At 43.2% G+C, this 25,876-nt stretch overlaps 1 protein-coding gene across 3 annotated transcripts in view; it reads right to left on the reverse strand.

Moving 5' to 3' along the window:
• Window positions 1-25,876, reverse strand: part of DRC10 (dynein regulatory complex subunit 10) — a 75,181-nt gene that overhangs the window by 25,835 nt on the left and 23,470 nt on the right. For 2 of the 3 annotated variants that reach the window (XM_085859386.1, XM_085859385.1), the window contains exons 2-6: window positions 12,842-13,177; window positions 11,983-12,228; window positions 11,687-11,776; window positions 10,432-10,476; window positions 8,194-8,427 (exon numbers count right to left, since the gene is read on the reverse strand). In XM_085859386.1, coding sequence (XP_085715512.1) covers window positions 8,194-8,427; window positions 10,432-10,476; window positions 11,687-11,776; window positions 11,983-12,228; window positions 12,842-13,153 — 927 coding nt within the window. In that variant the 5' untranslated portion in view covers window positions 13,154-13,177. The remainder of the gene's footprint in view (window positions 1-8,193; window positions 8,428-10,431; window positions 10,477-11,686; window positions 11,777-11,982; window positions 12,229-12,841; window positions 13,178-25,876) is intronic. The other variant, XM_085859387.1, reaches the window with a different exon arrangement.

A 25,876-nucleotide genomic window follows, 5' to 3' on the forward strand; every position in this document is an offset into this window, starting at 1 on the left:
GATACGCACGCACGCATTTCATGATGTTTTTGCTTCACGGACGACTTTCGGGTGAGCTAGACAATTCTTTCCCCTTTCCTCCCCCTGAATAATCTGCTGGGTACCCTTGTCTGTGTTTAGCTGTAAGTCAACCCCTGAGAAGCATCTGCTCTTTGTCTCTTTCCTGGCATTTTGGTTGATTTTGCTTTGAAATTCGTTCTTTATTTACCTCAGCAAATAAAAGATGCTTTTTATTTATTTGTTTTATTAATAATAAATTATTTGTTGATTTCCAACCTGTTCGTGTTTGTCCTTTCCTTCCATTGGTCTAGCATTGTCCGAACCGAGATAGACTGGGAGGTAATTACCGCAGATTTGACCAAAAAATGGTCTGCACGCACCAGCGGTTAAAACGCTCAGCCGCCCGAATTGAAAGCTAATCGAGATAACATTGGTGCTTTGCCGAGGGCGTGTTCCCCGCTCAGGTAACCACGTGACCTCTAGTCAAACGGAATAATTAGACGGTGGACACCGGAACTCGTGGTTGACTGGGTGGCGTTCGTGGTTTTAAAACAACCCACCGTACCACAACGTAAATTGTGAGCGGTGGCCCCAGGTCCGGCTCTACCGAGGACAACCGGGGATTAATCCCCCTGAGTGACAAGCTGGTGTCTCAGTACCCGTGGCCGCAACAATATATTTTAATTAGTCTGTGAGAGTAGATTGTGGAAAATTGCATCATATGCTCCGAATGAAATCACTCTAAGCTCCTACTTTGAAAACTATAACACTTACAAAAGCGATGTACACAGCAATTCGTAGCTATGATGAACAGGCATTCGATAATTTTAGTGAGGAAAGTGAAAAAAAAACATTTATCGCAAAGAAATCGTTGTGGCCTGTTCCAAATCGAGGCGTGGTTGAGCAGACCAAAAAGCACGGCGGCTTCAGACCTCAGCGAGGTCACCCAGGATACGCCTTTAGACCCTAGAGAGCGAAGTGGCCGAGGATGGCGCCTGATAAAGGATACAATTAAATAAAGCCATTAATTATATTATCTTCCAAAGGGGTGTTTAAATTAACCCAAACACCCTATTTTCATTATTGCACTTCCTTGCAGTTTTCTTAGTTTAATTTAACTAGTACGGGCCCGTAGGGGCGGCCCCCTCTCTCGCAGATATTGGTTGACAGATAAATGGCCGTAACTTGGGAACTGCTCGTCCGATTAATATCAAACTTCGAAAAAGCACATCCGCGGGTCCCCAGCAATATTCCCGGAAAGTTTCAATCAGATCGGACCGTCAATTGTGCAAAATAAATAAAAAATAATAAATAAATAAATAAACAAACATTAATTGTGACGTCATTCGTGACGAAATAGCACCGTGTCTTGTCATTGGTCGACAGATAAATGGCCGTAACTTGGGAACTGCTTGTCCGATTAATATCAAACCTTGAAAAGGTACATCAGCGGGTCCCCAGCAATATTCCTGGCAAGTTTAAATCAGATCGGACCGTCAATCATGCAAATAAAATAAAAATAATAAATAAACAAATAAATAAATAAACATTAATTGTGACGTCATTCGTGACGAAATAGCACCGTGTCTTGTCATTGGTCAACAGATAAATGGCCGTAACTTGGGAACCGCTTGTCCAATTGATATCAAACCTCGAAAAGGCACATCTGCAGGGCCCCGGCAATATTCCTGGCAAGTTTCAATCAGATCGGACAGGCGGTCGTCGAGAAACAGCGGTCGCAGACACACACACACACACACACACACACACACACACACACACACACACACACACACACACACACACACACACACACACACACACACACACACACACACACACACTGCTGGAATTATAGATAGATGACGTGGGAATTTAATGACAATATAACTATTTACAAGGGGATAATGCAAAATGTAATAATAAACGTGAGATAAATTAAACCTAAAATCGAGGCGCCTCTACCCACAGATTTAAATACAGACAAGGGGAAATGTAATCAGAGAAAATCCTTCCTTTTTCTGGCACTTAGCTTGGTCCAGAGATGGTCTTTGTGGAACTTGGAATCGAGGTGCTTCATCCTGCACATGTAGACATGCCCAAAATATGGCACCATGCTGCTCTCTCGCAGTGGGAAAAATGTACGTCAGGCAATTTGTGAGCGGTATTCAACACCAGTGCTCAGAGACCCTGTGCAGCTTCTTCGTACGTCGATCGTCCTCACTGATACGCTGTTTGGCATACACGAGGCTCCGGGGTCCATCTCATATGACTCAACCAAGAGTCAATGACCAGCGTCTCGCTTCACCATGCGAGGAAATTCACCTCAACACAAATACGACAATCATGCCGTCTTCTTTATGCATTGTAGGAAAGCCAGCCGTAATGCCCTGTCCTTACAGGCCATCTCCTAGCTACGTTCTCTCTCGACCGCGTGTATCCCTCACACCGAACTCGTCCAACAAAGCCACCACCTCCTCACTTCTCTCCTTGACGTCACACCGAACAACCGCTCCATCTCCAGGGCGTGGCTTGCTCACACAAAACCAGGAAAGGCGGGGGCTTTTGCCCACTCAGCATGCCTGGCTCACTTATTGTTATGGTTGATATAAAAGCGCAATTCCATCATTGCTGGTTTGTAATACAAAAACATACGGAAAAGTCACAGAGGGGCAATTACATACTGGGAGAACTTATCCTTAATTCCTATCTAATTAACACCATGCCCCCCACCCCCCCCCCCCCCCATGTGGTGACACGTAACACTTAAGCTCACAGTTTCTCTACTTAATTACATTGAGATGTCTCCGACACATCCACAGACCAAACAACTCTATTCATCCTAACTTTCCTATGAAATTCCTCCATCTACCTGCACAACCCTCACGATATGAATGGCAATGGCTTTAAGGGAATAGTTTGTAATCGGTGTTTCTTTGTACATATTCAGCATAAGCATATGTAATAAATACATCACAGACATGGTTGAGTTTTTTTCTAGTAAGGATCCCTTCATCTTACCTTCCAAATGTATGTTTCTAAGCCCCCTTTCTCCACCTTCGTGATCCATGTGGCTTTTACCCATTATAATCTGGCATTATTGCTTTCCCTTAATCCACAAGTGAGGTAGGCTTCGAGATCCTTCCATGGGTCAGAGACTCCGAGAGGGTGGGAGGTAATTCCCACCCGAGAGAGTGGCCAACGGACGCACCATGAGCGGCTGCAGGCCCCACCCCATGGGGAGTGAATAAAACACATAAATGGCGAAAGCTCACGAGGAAGCTTCAGGTGACCATCTCCAGCAGAGTCTTTCCTTGCTCATGATCGCCCACTGGACCGTTCTCCCCCAAAGACCAGCTTTCCGCGGGATCTTCTGCCTCTTTGCGCCCAGGCTCTGTTCCTGCAGCTCTCTCAGTGTGGTTTCCGGATGATCATGGTGCGCTGTGGTGACAAAGCTTGGATATCGCAGGATGGACAAAGCACCTCAAGGCCACACACCAGCACTTCTCAATGCAAAAGCCAGGTGAGCAATACTAGCTCACCCCCTCCCCCCCACCCTCCAGGTTATTTTGTATCCGGTCTTCTCCCTCTATCTGTCCTGTCGACTGTGTGAGAGCGAGGCCTTAAGATTAAATAAACGAGTAATAGGCATCCACAATCATCCTTGACCATGTTGTGAAACCTCACTTTTTCACTTTTATTCGTTTTTAAATTTGTTTTCTCAGAAACTGCTTGAGCAATTGACACAAAACTTTCAACATAGGAGCACCTACCCATGGAGAATATTTTAACAAAGTTACGTGATGATTGGATGGAAAATGTGGCTGACGTTCCAAAAAGTCTGTTTTCTGTAGGCATGGGTTGCACGGTGCTTCACGTATCAGGAATAAATTTGGTCATTGGCATTGTGGGAGTGAGGGTTAAATATTTATTCTTTTGTTTCAGTTTGTTTCACCCGTCATGTTCTTATCCTTCTCCCCCTTCCCTATTTATTGTAATAAATCCTTTATTAATGAGAACCTGTTTTGTGGTCACTGAGGCCCATACCTGGGAAATACGGGACTTTTAAAATGATGTATAAATGTTAAATGAGTCCTTTTGCACATGCGCTGTAAGTGTGTTTACACCAATTCGGTTCTGCTCCGCAGGCACTTTTAACCAGCTGTTGCTAGCGTGAAATCTGTGATTCAAATCGTCTTGTAAATATAATTTTCAGCATTTAGATGAGAGTTGGAATTTCAAGATGGTTAACCATAATTGTTCTGTTCCTGAATGCAAATCGGACTCACGGAAATATAGGAACATGAGAAATATATGTGGAGGATAGCAGTTTGGTTCGTACCATTTCCTGTTAATACAAATAGCTAGCAGCAGCCGTGGTTATAACACACACACACCACACACACACACACACACACACACACACACACACACACACACACACACACACACACACACCACACACACACACACACACACACACACACACACACACACACACACACACACACACCTTTCACTAATACATGTAAATATATAGTATAAACAAACTGCTGAAGTACATGACAAGAACAATGTCATTTTATAGTTTCAGAACAATGTATTATTAGTAGTACTATTATTATATACATAACAAGAACAATGTATTATTTATTATCACTAGTGCATGCCCGAAGGTGTGTGCCCGTAGGTGCAAACAAAACAAAACAAAAAACTTTCAAACCGCATGCCAGAACCGTCTTCTGTACAGGAGATAGAGTCATCAGAGAAGCTTGTCATTTCTCGTAGGGCTTTGGGATAGTCCTTTGTGCACTTCCGGTCTGCCATGCAAGGGCTCGAGATGTTCCATTCCCCACATGGGCCGTGAATCATGTGTGATGTCACGATACGGTGTAGTTGCGGATTTGTGCGTTTGTCAGGAATCTCAGCAGAGACCACGCGATAGACATCTGCTGGTGTTCTGGGCTTGTCGCGAGGTACCACGGTCAGGAGCATGTGTATATGGGGAAGGTGACACTTTTGCGTTTCCTTCACCATCACATAAGCGTCCACATGCCCCAAGATGTCACTCTTGAGGAGGTCTGCTTTGAGTGCTTCCACCTTCATATGAAACACCCGGGCGATGATATCAGGTCTTTCATTGGCTGACTGACCCTCAAAAAGTAATTGTTTAATTTCTGGCCACTTTGGGTTGCAGGTGAATGTTAGGAAAAAGTCAGATTTTCCCTTGACTCTGACCAAAGCCATTGCATCCTGAAACTCTTTGGCATACCAACGTGATGACCCATAAATTGGCGGCGGCAGAATGGTGAGGCGTCCAGGTAGCACCTCAGCGTCACTGTTCAACGCATCAACGATGATCTTATACTTTTCTGCCTTAATTGACTTCTGGTTGCAGCGAATCCAATTAAGACGGTGCGACTCAATTTTTGCCATCATGTTGCATACGTACTGCTGTGTCAACTTTCCACCACGAAGTAGTAGATTGAAGTGATGAGTAGGATCACGTACTTGGAGATGGTAGCAGTAGAAAGATGTTGGCGTTATCCCTGCTAACTCAGTATGGTACCCCTGGGAGCCGCAGGGTAGCAGAAGTATGTATGATAGAGGGTCATACGCTGGATGCATGGCGTCTATTGTCTGTAAACCTCCTCCTCTGAGGTGAACACCGACTGCCAGCCTTCCAAACTGCTCTGTTGTCATTGCCCCTGGAGCAATGATAGCCACATCGCTGTCTGGTGAGGGAAGGTTGACGGTACCATGATGAAGGTCTCGGCGCCGCATGCGACCTGTTAACACAATTTTCAGTTCATTTGCGCTATCATTATGAACCACAAACTCGATGGCCGATTTGAATTGCTGGACGTATGGGTTGCACTCATGAATGGCCTGTTGTGCTCTTAGCAAAAAATGCTCATTCAGGCTACTGTTCGAGGTGTGGGCACGACGAAACTCCAGCTCATGGGCTGGATCGTGAAAGTAGATCTGAGCAAAGCGTGGGGTACAACCCAGATCGGCAAGAGGAGCACCAATGTAATGGTAAACCTTACCTCTTATGCGCACTCCAGGATTGAAGCCAGGCATACCTATCTCTCGGACACCGATACTTGCCATTGCCAGCGCGTTGTTATACTGTTTCGCGCGCTTCACAAAGTCCTGGTTAAGGAAAATGTTTTTAATAGCATCTGGAGGTTGTGATGGAATTGAACCGGGTTTTGGATTCGTAGGATCATGCTTAAGGTCGACCTTGCCGTCGTTGCAGCAAAATCCTCTTCTCTCCTCGGTCCACACAAAAGCATCACAATGTGAGTATTTAGTGCATTGAAATAATGAGGTCCTGCTTAACGTGTGCCTGTACTCAACATGAAGTTGCTCTCGGAAGAAATCTGTATCATCGTATCGAGCAAGGTTGCGATTCTCACGGTGAGCCTGCTCTAGTCTCGCACGGTGTACGTCCTGATGGTGCAGGGCATCCCTTACTTGCCGGTCTTCTCGCTGGTGAGGGATTTCTTCTGCACGACGCCTTGCCTCGCGTCCAGTGTTGTCTGCCAAGCGAGCAGTTCGTTCTTCATCCGTTTCAGCTGCACGACACCTTGTCACGCGCGTAGCGTCGCGTGTCAAGCGAGCAGCTCATTCTTCATCCGTTTGAGCTGCACGACGCCTTGCCTCGCGTTCAGTGTTGTCTGCCAAGCGAGCAGTTCGTTCTTCATCCGTTTGAGCTGCACGACGCCTTGTCATGCGCGTTGCGTTGCTTGTCAAGCGAGCAGCTCGTGCTTCGTCAGATTCCATTACGCGTGCATGAAGCGCAGCTTCGTTACTTCGCTATCGTAAACGACGATTGGATTGGGGCATTGTGTTTAATAAAATCGAGAAAGTACAGAAATTGAGAAAGAAAGAATACAGTAAGTCGATAAATCAAGAAAAAAATCGAGAAAGAATACAGTAATCGTCACTGACTGGATTGGGGTATTGGGTTTATTAAAATCGAGAAAGAAAGAATACAGTAAGTCGATAAATCAAGAAAAAAAATCGAGACAGAATACAGTAATCGTCACTGACTGGATTGGGGTATTGGGTTTAAGAAAATCGAGAAAGTACAGAAATCGAGAAAGAATACAGTAATCGTCAGTCTCCGGAAGTGAAGTCCTCACTATCCGGAAGTTCGCATATGGCATTTACGATTATTCGCAATTTATTCTTAATGGCCAATTATTCAATTAGCACCAACGTATTTTGCCTTTTCCCAATGTCATCGCAAGGAAAAACACAAAGAGAAGCGGAAAGAGGAGAAAAAAAAAAAGTGCAAAAAATAATTTACTTCCTGCTTCGAAGCATACCAGCTAACTCTGATGTTCCCCAAATTTATGCACCGTCTAATATGAAAACGATCATAACTTGGGGCATTGTGTTTATCTATAAATGCGCATAAGAAATCGAGAAATTATTAGAATACACGAAAAGAAAACGTGCAAAAAAAATTTACTTCCTGGTCGGAGCATACCAGCACTCTGATCTTACCGAAATTTATACACCGTCTAATAGGAAAAACGATCATAACTTGGGCCATTGTGTTTATCTATAAATGCGCATAAGAAATCGAGAAATTATTAGAATACACGAAGTCATCACTCTCCGGAAGCCCTACGTTGTAACCTGTTATGGGGAACGTGGCTGAGCTTCCCTTCACCATCGGCCACGCCCACGCAACAACGTGTCTTGCCATTGGTTTGGTAAATAAATGGCCATAACTTGCAAAGCACTTGTCCGATTAATATCAAACCTTGAAAAGGCACATCCTCAGGTCCCCAGCAATATACCTGGCAAGTTTCAATTAGATCGGACCAGTGGTTGTCGAGAAACAGCGGTCACACACACACACACACACACACACACACACACACACACACACACACACACACACACACACACACACACACACACACACACACACACACACACACACACACACACACACACACACACACACACACACACACACACACACACACACACACTGCTGGAATTATAGATAGATTATATAATTTTTCAAAAATATCTCCACAAGTAGTAAATAAAACCAAAATAAAAACAAAAACATGAAATTGATTTTATGAGGGACTAATGAAGCTTGACAGAGAAGACAAATGTGAATAAGTGAATGAGTACATCAATGAGGCTGTGAGGAGTGCTTACTTTGCGCATTGCAAATTCACTCTCATGATGCTCTGCCATGAGCGTTCTGTACTGATTCTTTCGTTCTTCCACTTCCTCCTGGAGCAGGTCCTGTTTCACCTTGCTGGCCTGTGCCTCTGCCTTGCACTGCTCATCCACATTGATTATTTGCTGATGCAGTTCTTCTTCAGTCATGTGCTTGAAGGTCAGCAACTCTGCCTTAAGCTGCTGCTCCTCAGCATTCAGACTGAATATCTGTGAAAAAGGAACAAAGCTATAATTTTTTTTTCTCTGCACAAAGTCCTGACTCCTGGAAGAGACAAAAAAGGAACAAAGTTCAAAAAACAATCAATCCTGGAACAAAGCACACTATACGTACTTATTTGATTATATTCTGATGTACCATACTCTTTGCAGAGCGTTGGTGCTGCTGAAGCAGTTTCTTAGTAAGGGTTATAGCCTGGTGTTGGCTTATTGGTTAGGGTGGCGGCTTGGGATCCTAGGGTCCTAAGTTCAAGCCCCGTTGGGCCGCTGAATTAATACACTAGGAGGTTGACTCAGCCTGTCATCCTTCCGAGGTCAGCAAAATGAGTACCAGTGCACTGGCAAGGGGGATACTGCATCAGCGGCATAGCCGCGTCCCAACCAATGATGCAACCAGCAGCCACAAGCTGCACTCGATAGAGAGAGAGAGAGAGAGAGAGAGAGAGAGAGAGAGTAAGGGTTATACTGGGTGGTTTGTCATTGTCTTCCCAGCATTGTTTGAATGTGCTCTATCCTTTTCACTGCTGAGCATTAAACAAGGAAGCAGCACGTTTTTAAGTCTTTGGCATGACTCGGCTGGGTTTTGAACCGGCGACCTCCCAGACTCAGAGCGGACACTAACTACTACGCCACCGAGTCTGATCTGACCATACTTGTTCTGTTAAAAATATAGTACATCCATCATAATCTTGGACATTTATCTTTTATCTTCTTTCCTTTATATTGTCTGTATCTGGATTGTACTCTCAGGTGGAGAGGATAACTCGATTGCACGTGTGCTCATGTTTGAGCTATCTCATCTGGGTTTGACCCCTAACTAACAGGGTATAAAATAAGAAAAATTGATCACTGCACAATTTGCGCATCCTTCGTTCTGGCCGTGGCTGGTTCCAACGATTATTCTAACCAACCATGCATGCTACCATGTGTCTATTACTGATTGAAAGTATATTATGATTACCAGAAAAACCATGACTATGATTAATGATTACTTTTATCACTTAAGTCTTCAATGTGTGCATCTTCCAATTGTACAAGACAGTGAGGGATTACACTTGATTATCATTTGAAATTTTTTTTTAAAACTAACAAATATTTCAGTAAAAAGGTATACACTTTCACAAATAGATTACACGTCGATGACAAGCATTTTATCTCTAAATAGTAAATAATTGGTACATATGTCGACATATTAATCAGAGTTGCCATCCAATGGCATCCATAGATAAATTATCTGGTTTTTCTTACAATACAATGGCTGGTCCATTAAGGTTACTATATATTTAATATTCAGAATATTAGGGTTAGTTACTCGAGTGACAGCGACTGACTGGAGCTATGAAATATAGATCAAAAACCACCTAAAATGACACAAATAAATACTCTTCAGGCGCAAAACAGTTGTATCTAAATTCCTGATTTAGGTTGCCTAGTTAAGAAGAAAATTTTAAGGAAATATTGCCGCTGAATTCTCCAATCTTCCGACTTCTGAGCACAGCATCTCCTTACTCCATGGTTTTAGATAGTGTCATTTCATTACTGCGCAAAATGAGGATGATCACTGCACATTTTGGGAACACTGCATGCTTATTTTATGCACTGTCAACTAAGATCAGACTAAACTAAAAGCTGGTGTTGTGATATGGTGCCAGTAGACTTTGTGGCATAACAAACGTCATGATTGAAGGCAAAGTTGCATCATCATGTCTTAAAAGCCTTAAGAGCCTGACAGACCAATGAAAGGTGGGGGTACAGAGGTACACAGCTGAAATTAAGTGAGTCCTCAACAATATCACCAATGTACCACATGAACAATTCCGGTTACATTGTTACTGGACGAAGCAGTGAATTAATAAAACAATCCATAAACAAGAGTAAGTCAGGTGAAATGAAAAAACAAAACAATAATTATGAGAAAAACGTGGTGTCGATTAACAATTCCACTTATAAAATATAAAAAAACAATAAATAGGGGTAATACCCCTGGGCACTCACCTGATAGAATAATGATACTGGGAGGAAGTCAATGTGGGGCAGAATCTGCAAAATGTACCAATGAACAAATGTTCGAGCAAGTACCTATTTTGGGGAGCAACCCCTGCCCCTTCCCCGCCCCCTCTCCCGTAAATCCCTTCAGACCCCAATTTTTTTAATGAGCATGAAAACACTTTGGTACATCATGGGTGATGAAGGTTGTGGTCAAGTTTCATCAAAATGTTGTGTGTAATTTCGGAGAAAAAAGCAAATACATATTTTGGGGGGCCAACCTTCGTATACCTCCTCAGACCCAGATTTTTTTGAATGTCGTGAACAAACTTTAGTACACCATGGGTGATGAAGGTTGTGGTCAAGTTTCATCGAAATCACATGTGTAGTTTCTGAGAAGAAAGCAAATACCTATTTTGGGGGGCAACCCCCCTGTAGATCTCCTTCGACCTCAATTTATTTTTAATGGTGTGAACAAACCTTCGTACATCACGGGTGATGAAGGTTGTGGTCAATTTTCATCGGAATTGCTTGTGTAGTTTCTGAGAAGAAAGCAAATACCTCTTTGGGGGGGGGCAACCCCCCATAAACTCCCTTCGTTAGACCCCTTCAGACCCCAATTTTTTTAATACCATCAACAAACTTTGGTACATCATGGGTGATGAAGGGTGTGGTCAAGTTTCATCAAAATTGAGGTTGGAGTTTATGAGAAGAAATCCAATCCAATCCTATCCATCAGAATCATACTCTGTTCAGAGCGTTGGTGCTGCTGGAGCAGTCTCCTGGGATATTGCGCCCTGGGCATTTGAGGCAATTGAGGATACTCAAATGGCTCAATCATCCCAGCAAGCTGGTACTCATTTTGCTGACCTCGGAAGGATGACAGGCAGAGTCAACCTCAACTGGAATCAATTCAACGGCTGAGCGGCACCTGAACTCAGGACCCAAGGATCCCAAGCCCACCACCCTAACTATTAAGCCAACACCAGACATTGAGAAGAAAGCAAAATCCATATTTTGGGGGGACACCACTGTACAACCAAAGTGGGCGCGATTTTTTTTAATGCCATGAACAAACTTTGGTACACACACGGTGATGAATGTTGTGGTAAAGTTTCATCAAAATCGTATGTGTAGTTTCAGAAAAGAAGTTACAAGTGTTTGTGGATGGACGGACGACACGCATCGCATAAGCTCCCTGGAACTATGTTCCAGATGAGCTAAAAAAAAACTGTCAACAGCTTCATACATTTCACATCCTTACCACTTCTTCTTTCTCTCTCTGTATAACTTCCAGCTTGCTCCTCAAAGTCTCTCTGGTTGCAGCAATGGTGTGCTGACTGCCAGGCTGCACCTACAACATACAAAACCATGTTGCTGTAAGTTTGAGATTGGCAAGCAGTGAAGAAAATAAAAAACACATTGAACAAGTTACGGTTTATGGCAACGAGGTCTGCAGGACACCCAAGGATATTTTTTAAGTTTTTTTGCCTTGAATACCCCACTTTTGAATGCACTTGACTTTTAAGATACTTCCAATAAAATAATAACGACATTCACCTGCTGGATCAAAGTATTTTTATCAGGCTGTTCTTGCTGTGGTGGGGTCAGCAATCTCTCGAGCGTCAAATCCCGCAAGGCATGAAATGCCGTCAGAAGCTCCATCATTACCGCCTCTGTTGATCCTGACTCTGTTGGTCTCGTTTCCATGTTGAGCTTTGACCTACTTCCTATATACCCACGAAGCTGCCGCAGGAGAGAGCGGAATGAGGAGCGAACAGTCTCCTCATTAATTTCAGAGCCAATCTGTAAATGATAGACTTGTAAGTCGTGGCTTCAAAATTCTCGGAGCATTTTCTCATTTTTGCCAAATTTATTTGGTCATTCTTTATCAAATTCCATGCATGATATACAAGCTGATTCGAACCATGTTTATCTCCTCTCTAATCGTATGTCATATAACTCTGCTGACTCAAGCAACATTCTTCCATCTCAAGCTACTCTTTCAACCATATAGGACATCCATCATAATCATGTGACACCTTTCTAATTTGGAACCATCTTCATATGACATACACATAGAGTGGGTGGATAGATGAGAAAACAACATGAGAAAAAGAAGGGAAGGGAGGAAGATGAGGAAGAAAAGAGTGTTTAAGGGAGTTGGTGAGGTGGATGAAAGAGGAAAAATCAGTTGAGAGAGAAAAGAGAAGTAAATGAGGAGAAGAAAAAGGAGTGCACAGACAGATAATAGGGATGGTGGAGAGGGGAAAGGGGGAGGGGTCCAGTTAAAAAATTCCACCACATTTTCATCCACAAGTTCTTACTAATATGTCGACCACAACACTTAAATCTTTAACCAGAATTTATACATTTCCCCATTTCATTCACAAATCACATCTGTCAGTCATCCACAAACCTCGCCTTTACTCCAGGTTTCTTCCAGGTGCTTGTATTCCTCTAGGGCTTGTGAGATTCCTGGCTCCAGCCCATGTGATATGGCAGGTAGATGCATGGCAAGCCGTAGCCGCTCCAGCATCCCATCCATGACTGCCATGATACGCTTCACTTCCAGCGATCGAAATTCCTTAATGTCCCCGCAGTACAACGCATCAGGCTGAACGAGACGACTTGCTTTTGACAGGGCACCCCGATCCATTCGGTCATCCTCGGCATTGGCGCCGTGGCCACGGGCTTGGTCAGTTGGGCTGAGAAATGACCGAGAACTCATGATGCCGGGAGATGTGTAAACTGCCTAGAAGGTTAGACAAAAAAGCCACTATTACATCAAATAAAAGGACATTGTTATGACCTATAAAGAGTGATGCATCCTTATGCTTATCTTAACAAGGCTCAATTGACAGGATGAATCACCAATGTTCTGGCAGTCAATCAGTGGAGCTCTCTGTGGTGCTGTCTAGTATTGTCAAGACTTCTCTCCAGGAGGGTTTAAAAGGCAGAAGTGCAGCTCGAGGAAGAATGCATTTACTGTGTGGGATGGAAAGCCTCTGGAGAAAGAGCTAAGTCTCTGCCTAGTCAATCTTCCAGAAGCTGTGCATCTTATTCTGCCACAAAGTGTGAGTTTTGAACTGTAATTGGATGATGGATGGATAGACGGTCCTCCTCATAGGTCTTCTCTTCGCTGATGTCCTCCCCCTTTCCTATTTACTTTAATTCCTCTTTCTGGAGAGATGTTGTTGAACAAGTACAATTCATATCACAACAATGACTCCAAATGACAAGATCAAAATGAGTGTTCAAAGATAAATCTGAAGGTTCGAGCACCAAGGAATCTGTCAAGTATTTAACCTTCTGAGTGGTGAAAAAATGAGTCAAGTGTGAGTCTTTGATTGAAGTACAACTGCTCTATTAGGATCTACCTTTCTTGGGGCATTTGATTTCATGAATTTTCTCTCCAAATTTCCAAAGGAACTCAATACACAACAAGGAGATGGACATTGGAGATAATAGGGTCTCCAATGTCCATCTCCTTTTAGGCAAATGCATGGGCCCTTTGCAAATAAACTATGACTGACTGCTGCTGCTAATTCTTTTATTAGGTTTAAAATAACAGGACTGGAGTTAGATTTATATCACTATCGGAGTAAACAGAGGCAAGTGAAGAAAATAACTCGGCAAGCCAAAAGAGAGTATGAAAAGGACATGGCTAAGAATATTAAATATAACAAGTCTTGAGACGACGATGATTCACGAGCGGTATTTGACGATGTAGATTGTTTCAGAAGTCAAGGATGAGACAATGTGATAATGTTTGACCAAGTTATAAAAATGATCAACATGATGTGGTACGAGTGACAGGTTATTAGCTGCAAAATGTCGAAAACCTGGTTTCGTTCAACAACTTTAAAAATTTGACCTTTGCATTACCTTTAAAGGTCCCAAAACAATGTTGTGGACATTAAAATAAGGAAGCAGGATATGTGCTGTAGCTTAATGGAGTTAGTTTGTTGAAGAAGGTCGAAAACCCGGTTCTATTCCCACAACTTTGAAAATTTGACCTTTGTGAACTTTAAAGGTCAAAGGTCAAGGCTTATGACCTTTGGTGCAAAACTTCCTCTGGAACATTCCAGGAACAATATAACGACATATAGGCTATATGGCATTTCACACTCCTCGGATTATCCATACTTTGATGAAATCAGCGTAAAAACAAACTTGAAGGGGGCGCCACGGGCAAGGTGTTCAAGATAGAGCAAAATGTTTCAAGACTATAGGTGGGGAATGACCTCTAGATTATGCATAAAAAATATTGTCATCCTCGCTCTCAAAGTTTGGGCGGTCGTCTGATTTTTTTGTCAAAATTCGAAATTTTCTAAGTTCATGACCTTGTGACCTTGACCTTGTGACCTTGACCTTGACCTTGGGACTAAAATAAAAAATCGAGCTCCGTGGGGCTATGCAGGTGCCATTGGGCTAACCAAATACCGAAACCCCTGCCAGATTCGACAACCCCCTCGGAGAAGATGGATTTTTATGTCAAAATCGCAATTTTCTAAGTTTGTGACCTTGGGACGAAAATGAAAAATCGAGCTCCGTGTGGCTATGCAGGTGCCATTGGGCTAACCAAATACGGAAACCCCTGCCAGATTCGACAAACTCATCGGAGAAGATGGATTTTTCTCAAAATTCGCAATTTTCTAAGTTCGTGACCTTGTGACATTGACCTTGGTACGAAAATGAAAGATCGAGCTCCGTGGGGCTATGCAGGTGCCATTGGGCTAACCAAATACGGAAACCTCTGCCAGATTCGACAAACCCCTCGGAGAAGAATTTTTTTATGTCAAAATCGCAATCTTCTAAGTTCGTGACCTTGTGACCTTGACCTTGGGACGAAAATGAAAAAAATCGAGCTCCGTGGGGCTATGCAGGTCCCATTGGGCTAACCAAATACGGAAACCCCTGTCAGATTCGACAAAACCCCTAGGAGAAGATGCAAATTGAAATGGGCTACCCCCTAAAAACACATGTTTTTTTGGGCGTGGCTCCACCCATAATGGGCAGACCACGCCCATTTTCAGGAAAACACAACTAGATCATGATATAAACCTCTCACCAAAATTTCATCAGGATCGGATCAAAACCTACGGAGCTATGCTCGGGACAGACAGACAGACAGACAGACAGACAGACAAGCCGGTAGGCGGACATGGGTAGTCGACTACCCAATAGAACCTGACGCGATGGGCCCGTTCAATGGGGGAATGACCTGAGGATTAAGCACAAGAAAATTCATGATTCTAGCTTCAAGGGTTAATGCAGCAGATTGTTTTTTCGTTAAATACCCCCACATTTAGAGGTTTTTCGGCCGTTGCTAGGCAACAGAGGGGTCCATAGCAACGGTTCTTTCTCACACATAACGGTTCAACCTACCATACCAGTTTCATGTATATCTGACTCATTGTCTCTGAGATATAACGAACTTCATTTTTTTTATTGTTTTCGACCAGGGTTCATTCAAAGTCTATCTTCTCCGACAGTTTTCATAGGATCCGGCTGGAAATTTTTGACAATATGGCTGAATGTACTGCCCACAGTCGCTCGTGGCCCGATTTTTGATTTTCGAAAAAACAATTTTTTTATGATTCTTCAAAAATTTCAAAGTCCTGTTGCTAGGCAATGGTGGTGTCCATAGCAACGGTTCTCATTTGCACACAACTCGGTCATGGTATGAACCTACCAACCACGTTTCATCGAAATCGCCATTTTAAATACTGATACTGATATTTGGGTAGAACAAATCTCAAATTTTTTTTTTTTCCAACGAGATCGACTACCCAACAAACAGACAGACAGACAGACAGACACACAACAATAACGAATATAGTGGTCACTTATATTTTTCGTGAAAATATTTTTTCATGAACCAATAGCAAGGGATTCTTTAAGTATATCAGGGGAAAAGAACAGGTTAGGACTAGTGTGGGCCCATTGAGGAACAACACCAGGAGAGTGGTTAGTGAGCAACGTGAGATGGCAGGCTTATTAAACAGGTATTTTACTTCAACATTTACACAAGAACAGTCAGGAGAATTGCCAATAGCTGAGAGTATCGATCAAGGAGGTGAAGAAGGGCTTTTACCGAAGATCCAGGTTGGAGTGGAGGAAGTAAAGGAACAGCTAGGAAATTGAAGAGAAGATAAGGTTCCGAGGCCAGATAATATGCACCCGAGAGTATTGAGGGAAATGGCTGAGCAGGTAAGCGAGATGTTAACGGATATTTTCAATAGCTCACTGGAGTCAGGACAGGTACCGGAGGATTGGAGAGTAGTAAATGGAACACCATGATTTAAGAAAGGATCCAGAGAAGAATTGGGAAACTATAGACCTGTTAGTTTGATTTCAGTTGTGGGGAAGGTGTTGGAGACATTAATTAAAGACAAAATGAGTAACCATTTAAAGAAATACAAACGAATTGAAGGTAGTCAGCATGGATTTACCAAAGGTAGTTCTTGCTTGTCAAATCTTTTAGAGTTCTATGAAGCAGTGTTTGATTGGGTGGATGAGGGAAAGGTAGTGGACATGGTATATCTTGACTTTAAGAAGGCATTTGATAAGGTACCACATCGGAGGTTGTTAGCCAAAGTGAGGGCTTTTGGAGTGGTTGGTCAAGTAGCTAATTGGATTGAAAACTGGCTTCATGATAGGAAGCAAAGAGTGGCTGTGAGTGGGAGGATGTCTTGCTGGGAGGATGTAGGTAGTGGGGAACCTCATGGATCAGTACTCAGACCATTGCTATTCGATATTTACATCAATGCTTTGGATAGTGGGGTGAAGAGTAAGCTTTCCAAATTTGTAGATGACACAAAGCTTGGAGGTAAGGTGGATAGCAGAGGGGGTGGTGATCAGATACAGGAAAGTATTGACACTTGTCTAGATTGTGCAAAAGATTGGCAGATGGAATTTAACCTGAGAAAGTGTAAGGTGTTGGGGATGGGTAAGAACAATGAAAATAGAGATTACGTGATGCAAGGGTTAATTTTGGAGTGTGTCACACAGGAAATAGATCTGGGGGTGGTAATACATACAGGAGGTAAGCAGGCAGCACAGTGCCAGGCAGCTATACGTAATGCAAATGGAGTTTTAGGTTGTATTCAGAGGGGGATCATTTATAAATCAAAAGAGGTGGTGTTAACATTGTACAGGGATTTAGTGAGGCCACGTGGTGATGGTGCAGCGGGGGTGGGGGGCAGGCAGTGGTGATGGTGCAGCGGGGGCATAACTAGAATATTGTAAGCAGTTTTGGTCACCACAACTACATCGATGCCAGAGAGAAGGTTCAGCGTAGGGCTACTAGATTGATTCTGGGGTGAGCTAGACTCAGCTATGAGGAGCGGCTAAAGGAGACAGGTCTTTATTCACTGGAAAGGAGGCGGTTACGAGGAAATATGATAGAGATGTTTAAGATAATGAAAGGTATTGATAAAATAAGTGCAGATGAATTATTCAACAGAGTGGACAGTGATAGGACCAGGGGCCATAGCTTGAGAGTAAAGAAGAGGAGAGTTAAGACGGTAGTAAGGCAGGGGACTTTTACTCAGAGAGTAGTTAATGCATGGAATGGTCTCCCTGGAAAGGTATTGGCAGCAGAAAAAGTAGATAAGTTTAAATTAGAATTAGACAAGTATCTGGAGGTTATGGAGATATTGGGGTATAGGGATGTTGACAGGACTTTTAGGTAGCTTGAGCATTGACGAGTGATTGTGTGCATGTGTACGGAGTGCTGTTGGTGGGGGTCTCATCTTGGGGTGTTGTGTGGTTGATGTGTTTTATAACCAAGCCCATGCCACCTCCCCTGGGGAAACAAAACTAATATATATATATAGATAATAAAAAATATACCATCAGAGATGGGGAATCCCCCGCCATTGAATGAAAAAGGTCATACATATTCCAGATAATGAGGGAGGTGAATTGGAAACAAGACACCATTTGGTCATCATCTCGAAAAAGTTCCCCAGGGGTGAGGAACGTAGTAACCAAAAATAATTGAAATCAGATAAGCGGTTTTCCATTTATTACAAAAAACATTTTTTTCAACATGGCCGCCCCAGTCGGCCATCTTAGATCTGGCCACGCCCAAAATCAATAGGGTTGTTCCTTTTCAGGTGGTACATGTGTGACTCAAATTTCAAATCGATATGGCAAAAAAACATTTTTTTCAAGATGGCCGCCCCAGTCGGCCATCTTGGATTCGACCATGCCCAAAATCAATAGGGTTCTTCCTTTTCAGGTGGTACATGTGTGACCCCAATTTCAAATCGATATGGTGAACAGTTTATGAGTTATCGCACTCACAGATATAAATGTTGACGCCCGGACGGAGGGACGGACGGACAGCCGGACGGACAGCCGGACGCCCTGGGTGACAACAATATCCCCCTTCCGCCACGCGGCGGGGAATAAAAACACAAAAACACTTAATTTAAAATACATATATATATATATATATATATATATATATATATATATATATATATATATATATTGTTGTGGTTACCAAATTCGCAAACCACCATTCAGGTCCCTTAGGTGAGGTATCTCGGTAAGTATATGTGTAGTTAGGCCCAAACCCGTTGTCTAGTGGGAATACATGTCATTTATGCGTGCTGCGACTCTTCAGGATAGCCGTTTTTCTTTTACTATCTTTAATTTGGACCAACCGCCGTTGTTGCCACCGCCGGTCACAACGTCGGCCGCCGGCCGCGGCGCCGCTTCACCACAACCGCCACGACCTTCGCGTCGCGCCTCGCGGCCGTCGCGTCGCCGCCGTTCTTGCGCCGCTTGTGGGTGCCGGTGTTGGACTCGTGCGGGGCGCGCGCCGAGCAGCGTGTACAAAATCACGGATTTTGTGCTTCAAAAACGGATCAAAAACGACACACGCCCACTTTTTGCCGTCCAATCGGTGAGCGAGGGGCGATTTGGCCCCGCCCCCAGGGCGTTGGAGGGCGATCGATATATGCAAATTTATGGATCAAAAAGCATTCACGCCCACTTTTTCTCGGGCCAATGGGGAGCGAGGTGAAAGGTCGAAGGGAGGGGGTCAAAGATGAGAGGGCGAAGCCACGGGGCTGATATAAGCGACCGTGTTCGTCAGTCGAGTGAGTAGTAGAGTCGAGAGAGAACAGAGAGTTAAGACTTCGCGGGCGGTGGAGTTGGCAAGAAGGAGCTGGTCGTCGTGTGCGTTGGAGTCGGAGCGGAGGGGACGGAGCTGTGGAGAGGCGGCGAGGGCAGACGAGGGGGTGCTCGCGTCGTGCAGGGAGCTGCACCCCAGGGAGGCCGACAGCGCGACCTGGCCGAGGTGGAGACACTCGTCGCGGGACAATAAAAATCCTCTATACCCCGAGCATCAGCAACCCCCTCCTGTTTCCCCCCGTGCTGAGATAGTGCGACCAAGGGGGCCCCTTTCCCACCCCCTACCAGACACTGCCCGCGAGGCCCGCGGAGTTGAGGCACCATCGCCGCTCCGCGTCTCATCACCAGACGGGTAGGCCCGACCCGGTCTCGGCCTCAGGCCCGCCTCATCCCTGAGGGTATTCTTTCCTTGGTTTTGGGTATGTGTTGTCGGCGCCGTCTGTGAAGTAAAATTGTATAAGTGTTGCCGTGTGCTCGTGTAATCGGTATTAGATCTGCATTGTCGCATTTGCTTTTTGTGTAAATTGCATTGTGTTTTTCTTTTCTGTGTGCATTTGGTGGAATTGTATATGTGTGCTTTCCGTTCAGCGCGAATAAATGTGCTTTGTGTTGAACTGTTTCCCGCTTCGCTTCGTCATTCCCTTCATTGAATCCTCATCTTGCTTCACGTAAAGGGTTGGTAGTGGGCTGAATACGCCCGATAATCAATCGAACCGTCGAGGTCGACGATAACACCGCTCGGTTATCCCGATAGTACGGAACGGGTCGCTTAAGTGGCCCGTGTCCGAAGTCGACCTGCGGCGAGGTGCGATCGCCCGGTCTACCCTCCGCGTGGGTACTTAGGTAGGTCGAATTTGGCGAGCAACCCTATCCCACGCGGGGGCTGATTGGCTCGATCGCGGTGAGACCGAAAGGTCCACCCGTGACTGGTTCCCGGCGTTAGTCCGAGAGGGTCACGACTGGATTGTCCGTCCGGTGGGCGACGTGCCGCGATTCGAGTTACGTGGCCGTCAGCACGCCGGCGGGCGCGAATACCGCAACACTGGTGTCAGGAGTGGGATACAAATTCATCGCCCTCCTCGCGGCACTGGTATCGGAGAACAGGAAAACGGGCTCTCCTGTCTCCGGCTAAATTCACGGGAATCGGTCCAGGGGTGAGAGAAGCGACCCCCGATTCCCTCCAAATTACGAGCGAGCGAAATTAACCCTTTGAGAGAAGCAAGATGGCGTCTCAAGGCGAGCGGGAGCCGGGGGTATTAGAAATGGATGTAGAATGTGTAGAATCCATGGCCCAGGATGGAATCCCCGTGCAGGAAATGTTGATCGTGCAGGAACACGGACTCGCCCAACTGAACCCAGAGCCCGAAATAGGTGCGGCAGCAGCCGCGGTGTATGACACCTCCCCCCCCTCTCCACCAAAACCCTTCCCCAACCCCTGCCGAAACGGCTCACTCAAGCGCACCCGACATAGCCCAGCTATTCACCATGCTGGCGGCAATGACAGCAAGGATGGATGCGAATACACAACAAATGAACGAAAAGATGGATGCGAATACAGCAAGGATGGATGCGAATACACAACAAATGAACGAAAAGATGGATGCGAATACACAAAAGATGGATGCGAATACACAAAAGATGGATGCGAATACACAACAAATGAACAAAAAGATGGATGCAAACGCAAATGAATTTATAAACGAAATGAAAAGCATGGGCAAGCAAATAAAAAAAGAAATGAAAGAACTACGGGGTGAGACGCAGAACATGGGCCGATGCCTGCAGGCGGGCATGAAGGCCGTGACCAGGGAGCTGGGAATGGCGACTCCACGTGTGGGAGCAAACGAGCTGGAAGGGGGTGCAGCGGCAGACAGGCCCGCGGTGGAGGCGGGTAAAAAAATAATTCGGGGGGCGTGTTGGGCGAGGGTCGTGACAGAGGAATCGACGGTGACCAAAAGGGAAAAATTAAATGGGGAGACCACAACGTGTGAGACGAGACACGAGGTGACGACGACAGAAACTTATAAATGTATAGAGACACGGGAGATAGAAAAAATAGAGGAGAGACAACACGATGAAGACGGGGTAAGTGACGCACACACACAGGTAGTGGAGGACAATGGGGGTGAGCTCGCGGAGTGTGTTGGGACCCGGTGCGAGCAGCTGGATGACCTCCTCCAGGAACAAGGGGAGGGAGTATGCCCCCTTGAGGCGAGTCACGACCAGGTGAGTTCGGTCGTGTTTTGCGAGGTTGAGGGGACGAGTGCTGTGGACGGGTGCACGGAGAGCTTGGGGGGTATAGAGGCCCCGGAGACCCTTGTGGGGACACGAATCCCCAGTGTGGTAGTCCCTGTGTGTGTGGTGCAAGGTGTGAGTGCGTCCCCGTGTGTGGAAGCGACCCCGTGTGTGATTGGTGTGGTGGCGATTGTGCCGGAGTGCGTGCTTCCCAGCACGCCGTGTGTGGATGAGGCACCGTGTGTGAGTGAGGCCGTGTGTGTGAATGAAACGGCCAGTATGAGTGAGGCACCGCGGGTGAGTGCCCCCGCGCGAGTGAATGGAGCACCACGTGTGAGTGGTATGGTTTGTGCAAGGGAGACCGTGTGTGTGAGTGAGGCACCGCGGGTGAGTGCCCCCGCGTGTGTGAGTGAGGCACGGAGTGTGGATGAAGAACCGCGGTTGAGAGCCCCCGCGTGTGTGAGTGAGGCACCGCGGGTGAGTGCCCCCGCGTGTGTGAGTGAGGCACGGTGTGTGGATGAGGCACCGCGGTTAAGTGCCCCCGCGTGTGTGAGTGAGGCACGGTGTGTGGATGAGGAACCGCGGTTAAGTGCCCCCGCGTGTATGAGTGAGGCACGGTGTGTGGATGAGGCACAGCGGTTGAGTTCCCCCGCGTGTGTGAGTAGTATGGTTTGTGTGAGTAGTGAGGCACGCGAGTAGGGTAAGAATACTGATTCTGGCTCACTTTTCCCCATGTAAATGAATGGGGGATTTTCAGCGATTCATATTTTTTTTCCCTAAAAATAAACCCCCCTTTTTATCCCAAGGTATATTTATTTGTCTCCCCTTTTAACTTGGAGGTTGAACCTCATTGAATTGAACACCTGGGGGTTGAACAGCTCACTCATTGAACCTATAAAGATTTGTTCATTCTCAAATTCCTTCAATAGTTTAATTTTCTTTGCACAATAATCCCCATCTAAAATATTGACAAACAAAACATTTGAATCTTTATATTTTTTAAGATACCCCATTTGTGCCATTACGAAATGATAAACTTCTCTTAATGCTCTCATCTGGCCACCTCCTGAGCCACATATCATTTTGAGATTATAGTAAATTGTTTTTTCATTGTTCAATTGATAACCATCAAAGTTTTCAGTCCATTCAAGGATATTCATTTTTTTCTTTACATCCTCTAACTTACTAGTTTTTAAATTAATTCGCTTATTTGTTTTATTTACTTTTGTTTTAGTTATTTTTTCAATAAGACTTATTTGATATTTTTCACATTCATTATGTTTTCCATTTATATACCAACACTGAGATTTTCTCGACTCTTTAGTTTGATTAATACTTGATTTAACGATTTATATATTGTGAAAAACGCGCGTGTAGCCCTTAAAAAACCCTAACCCATCTTCCCATCGTTAAAACATAATCTATTTTATACACTCTATCATACAATATCCATATGGAACACAATCTATTCCATTATCTAAAATAAATCTCTTATCATCAAAGGCTCCTAATGCCTTTTATTTACTTCTTCACTATATATGTTATGTTTATAACTTCTTATTGTATTCATTTTCCTATATTCTTCTTTTTCTTATTCATCAAACAATTATAATAATTTCTAAAAGTTATTGATTTCTTTATTACATATTTCTTATTCCCTTTAACCTCTTATCAATCTGTTCACCATACTTATAAGCATATGCCTTTGCTCTCAATCCAATAAACTCACTCATTACTTTTCCACCCAACTCATCCTTAAACTTACCAATAACCTTTTCATTCTTTTTTGGAAAATAACTCACTCTTCTTGCTGAAATTACTTGTATCATATACTCCAATATTTTTCTTCATATCTTCATAAACATCATCAGTTTTTATATCTAGGATAAAACTATCAGTATCCATATACAACAATGAAACATTTTCACCATACTCTTTCTTTAAGTCATTATACAAATAATCATACATCAATATCTTTGATAAATCAAGAACTGCTGTTCCAATATAAATTGGTTTATCCATTACAATACTTTCCTTTTTCATATGAATTGCAGAAAAGTTCTCTGAAAAACCTCTTCTCTCTCAAAACTTGGTTTATTTATCAATCTCAAGCTTCTTTCCAAGATGTTGCGTAATCTAATGTTTTGCCTGTTTCTAACATTTTCCATAGTCTTTCCAAATACAGCATTATTCATTAATTTATAAAAGTCCCTTCAAATTTTACTTTTGTATTTGCTCTCATATCTGTATTGAATTGAATATACTTTTTCACCCAAGGACTTTGTTTAAATTTTAAAACTCTATGAATTTTAGCTACTCTCAATCCTTCTCTCAAAAACTGTTTTAAGCTTCTCTGATGCAAAACATATCCCTCTTATCATAGAATGTTGTTAATAACTTTTCTGTTGATTTACCTTTAATATTAAAACTTTTATGATAATCACTTAACCATTCTTTCTTTGGAGTTTCTTTCACATGCAAAAGGAAGATCTTTATGCTTATTATGAAGATCACTCGGTACCTCAAATCAACTTCAAAATAATAACCTTCTTCTTCGTCATTCAATTCCTCTTGAGAAGAAATAACAATATTCATCAAAGCCTTTTTCATAATCCTTTTCTTCCACCCACTCTAATTTACCATAAGGCAGAGATTGAGACATTGCCCATCCATACAAATTATTAGCATCAAAATACATCAAATAATTACTATCTTTTTTCACTATCATAATTTGGAAGATATTTATTATTTGCTTTAGCATATCTTTTTGAACATACTTGTGATATTCCACCTCTCTTGGACTTCTCAATCATCAAAAGCATATCCACATCACTGATTAAATCTATATCTTGTTTTGTCATTTTCAACATTGCACTCCAAGCTAAACCAGGAGCTGTGAAATAGTGGGCAGGATCTAATCCATAACAATTTTTATTATGACAGAGTGATCTAAAAGCTTCAAACACATCAGCTAACAATAAAACATCTGTTTTTAGATATAAATCGTGGATATTCTCCAAGGTTCTTTATCTTAAATATTTTCCATATTTCTTGTGCGTGTTTATATTCCTTATCACTTATCTCTTCTTCATAAAGGTTATTATAGAAACTTTCTTTGAAGGAAGTTGTGTTTCTTAAATCTCATAAATGAATCCATATAATCATAAGGATAAATTCTTACTTGTAAGAATTTTCTTTACTTTGAATTTCATTCCTTGTTTGAATTTCCTCTTCGTAAGAATTCCTTCTTTAATCAGAATTTCATCTTTAATCTGAATTTCCTCTTTAGTTCGAATTTTCTTTATAATTAGAATTTCATCTTCAGTTAGAATTTCCTCTTTACTTTGAATTCTCTCTTTAATCTGAATTTCCTCTTGAGTGAGAATTTCTCTTTGGAAAGAATGAATTAAGATTTGGAAAAGAGTCCGTGGAGCTTAGATTTGATGCGAGGTAGGCTAGTGGTGTTCCCATAAACTTGTAAGAATCTAAAAACCTAATACGAGTTATAGGTTTTGTGAATATCATTTTTGAAAATGAAATATACTTTTGACTTGTGTTTGTTATAGCAGAAATATTCCCTGGTGTTTTTGAAAGTTCATTTATAAATAGATGTGTATCATAGTTGGCGCTGTTGTGAAGAAAGACTGGAATAAAAGAAGGTAATTTATAATTAAGATTACAACAGGAATGAGCGGGACCTCTATATTTACCAGTAAGATGACAATGGTCTCTAACTTTAGACTCCTTAATTTCCCCTCACAAATATGACAGATATTGTTCATTCTAAATTCTAATTTTTCTTCTTTGGTTAATTTCATCGGTTCATTTGTTTCTTTCATTAATTTAGTGAGTCTTATACAATCCTTTTCTAATCGTTTTACAAACTTTGTGAAGCATTTTTTTCCACGCTAATGTTCAAGTGAGTTATCCTTTTCTCCAAGAGATGATATGATAGAACAGGCACCACAAGGAATATGTTTTTGATATTTGTTTGTATATGGTCTTTTTGGATTAGGAGAAGCAGTATTTATCTTTTTAAGGATACATTCAAAATCAGCGTATATCA

The sequence above is a fragment of the Eptatretus burgeri genome, chromosome 16, assembly GCF_056783735.1.
Source record: "Eptatretus burgeri isolate ZD-2024b chromosome 16, Ebu_testis_v1, whole genome shotgun sequence".
NCBI classification, from domain to species: domain Eukaryota; kingdom Metazoa; phylum Chordata; class Myxini; order Myxiniformes; family Myxinidae; genus Eptatretus; species Eptatretus burgeri.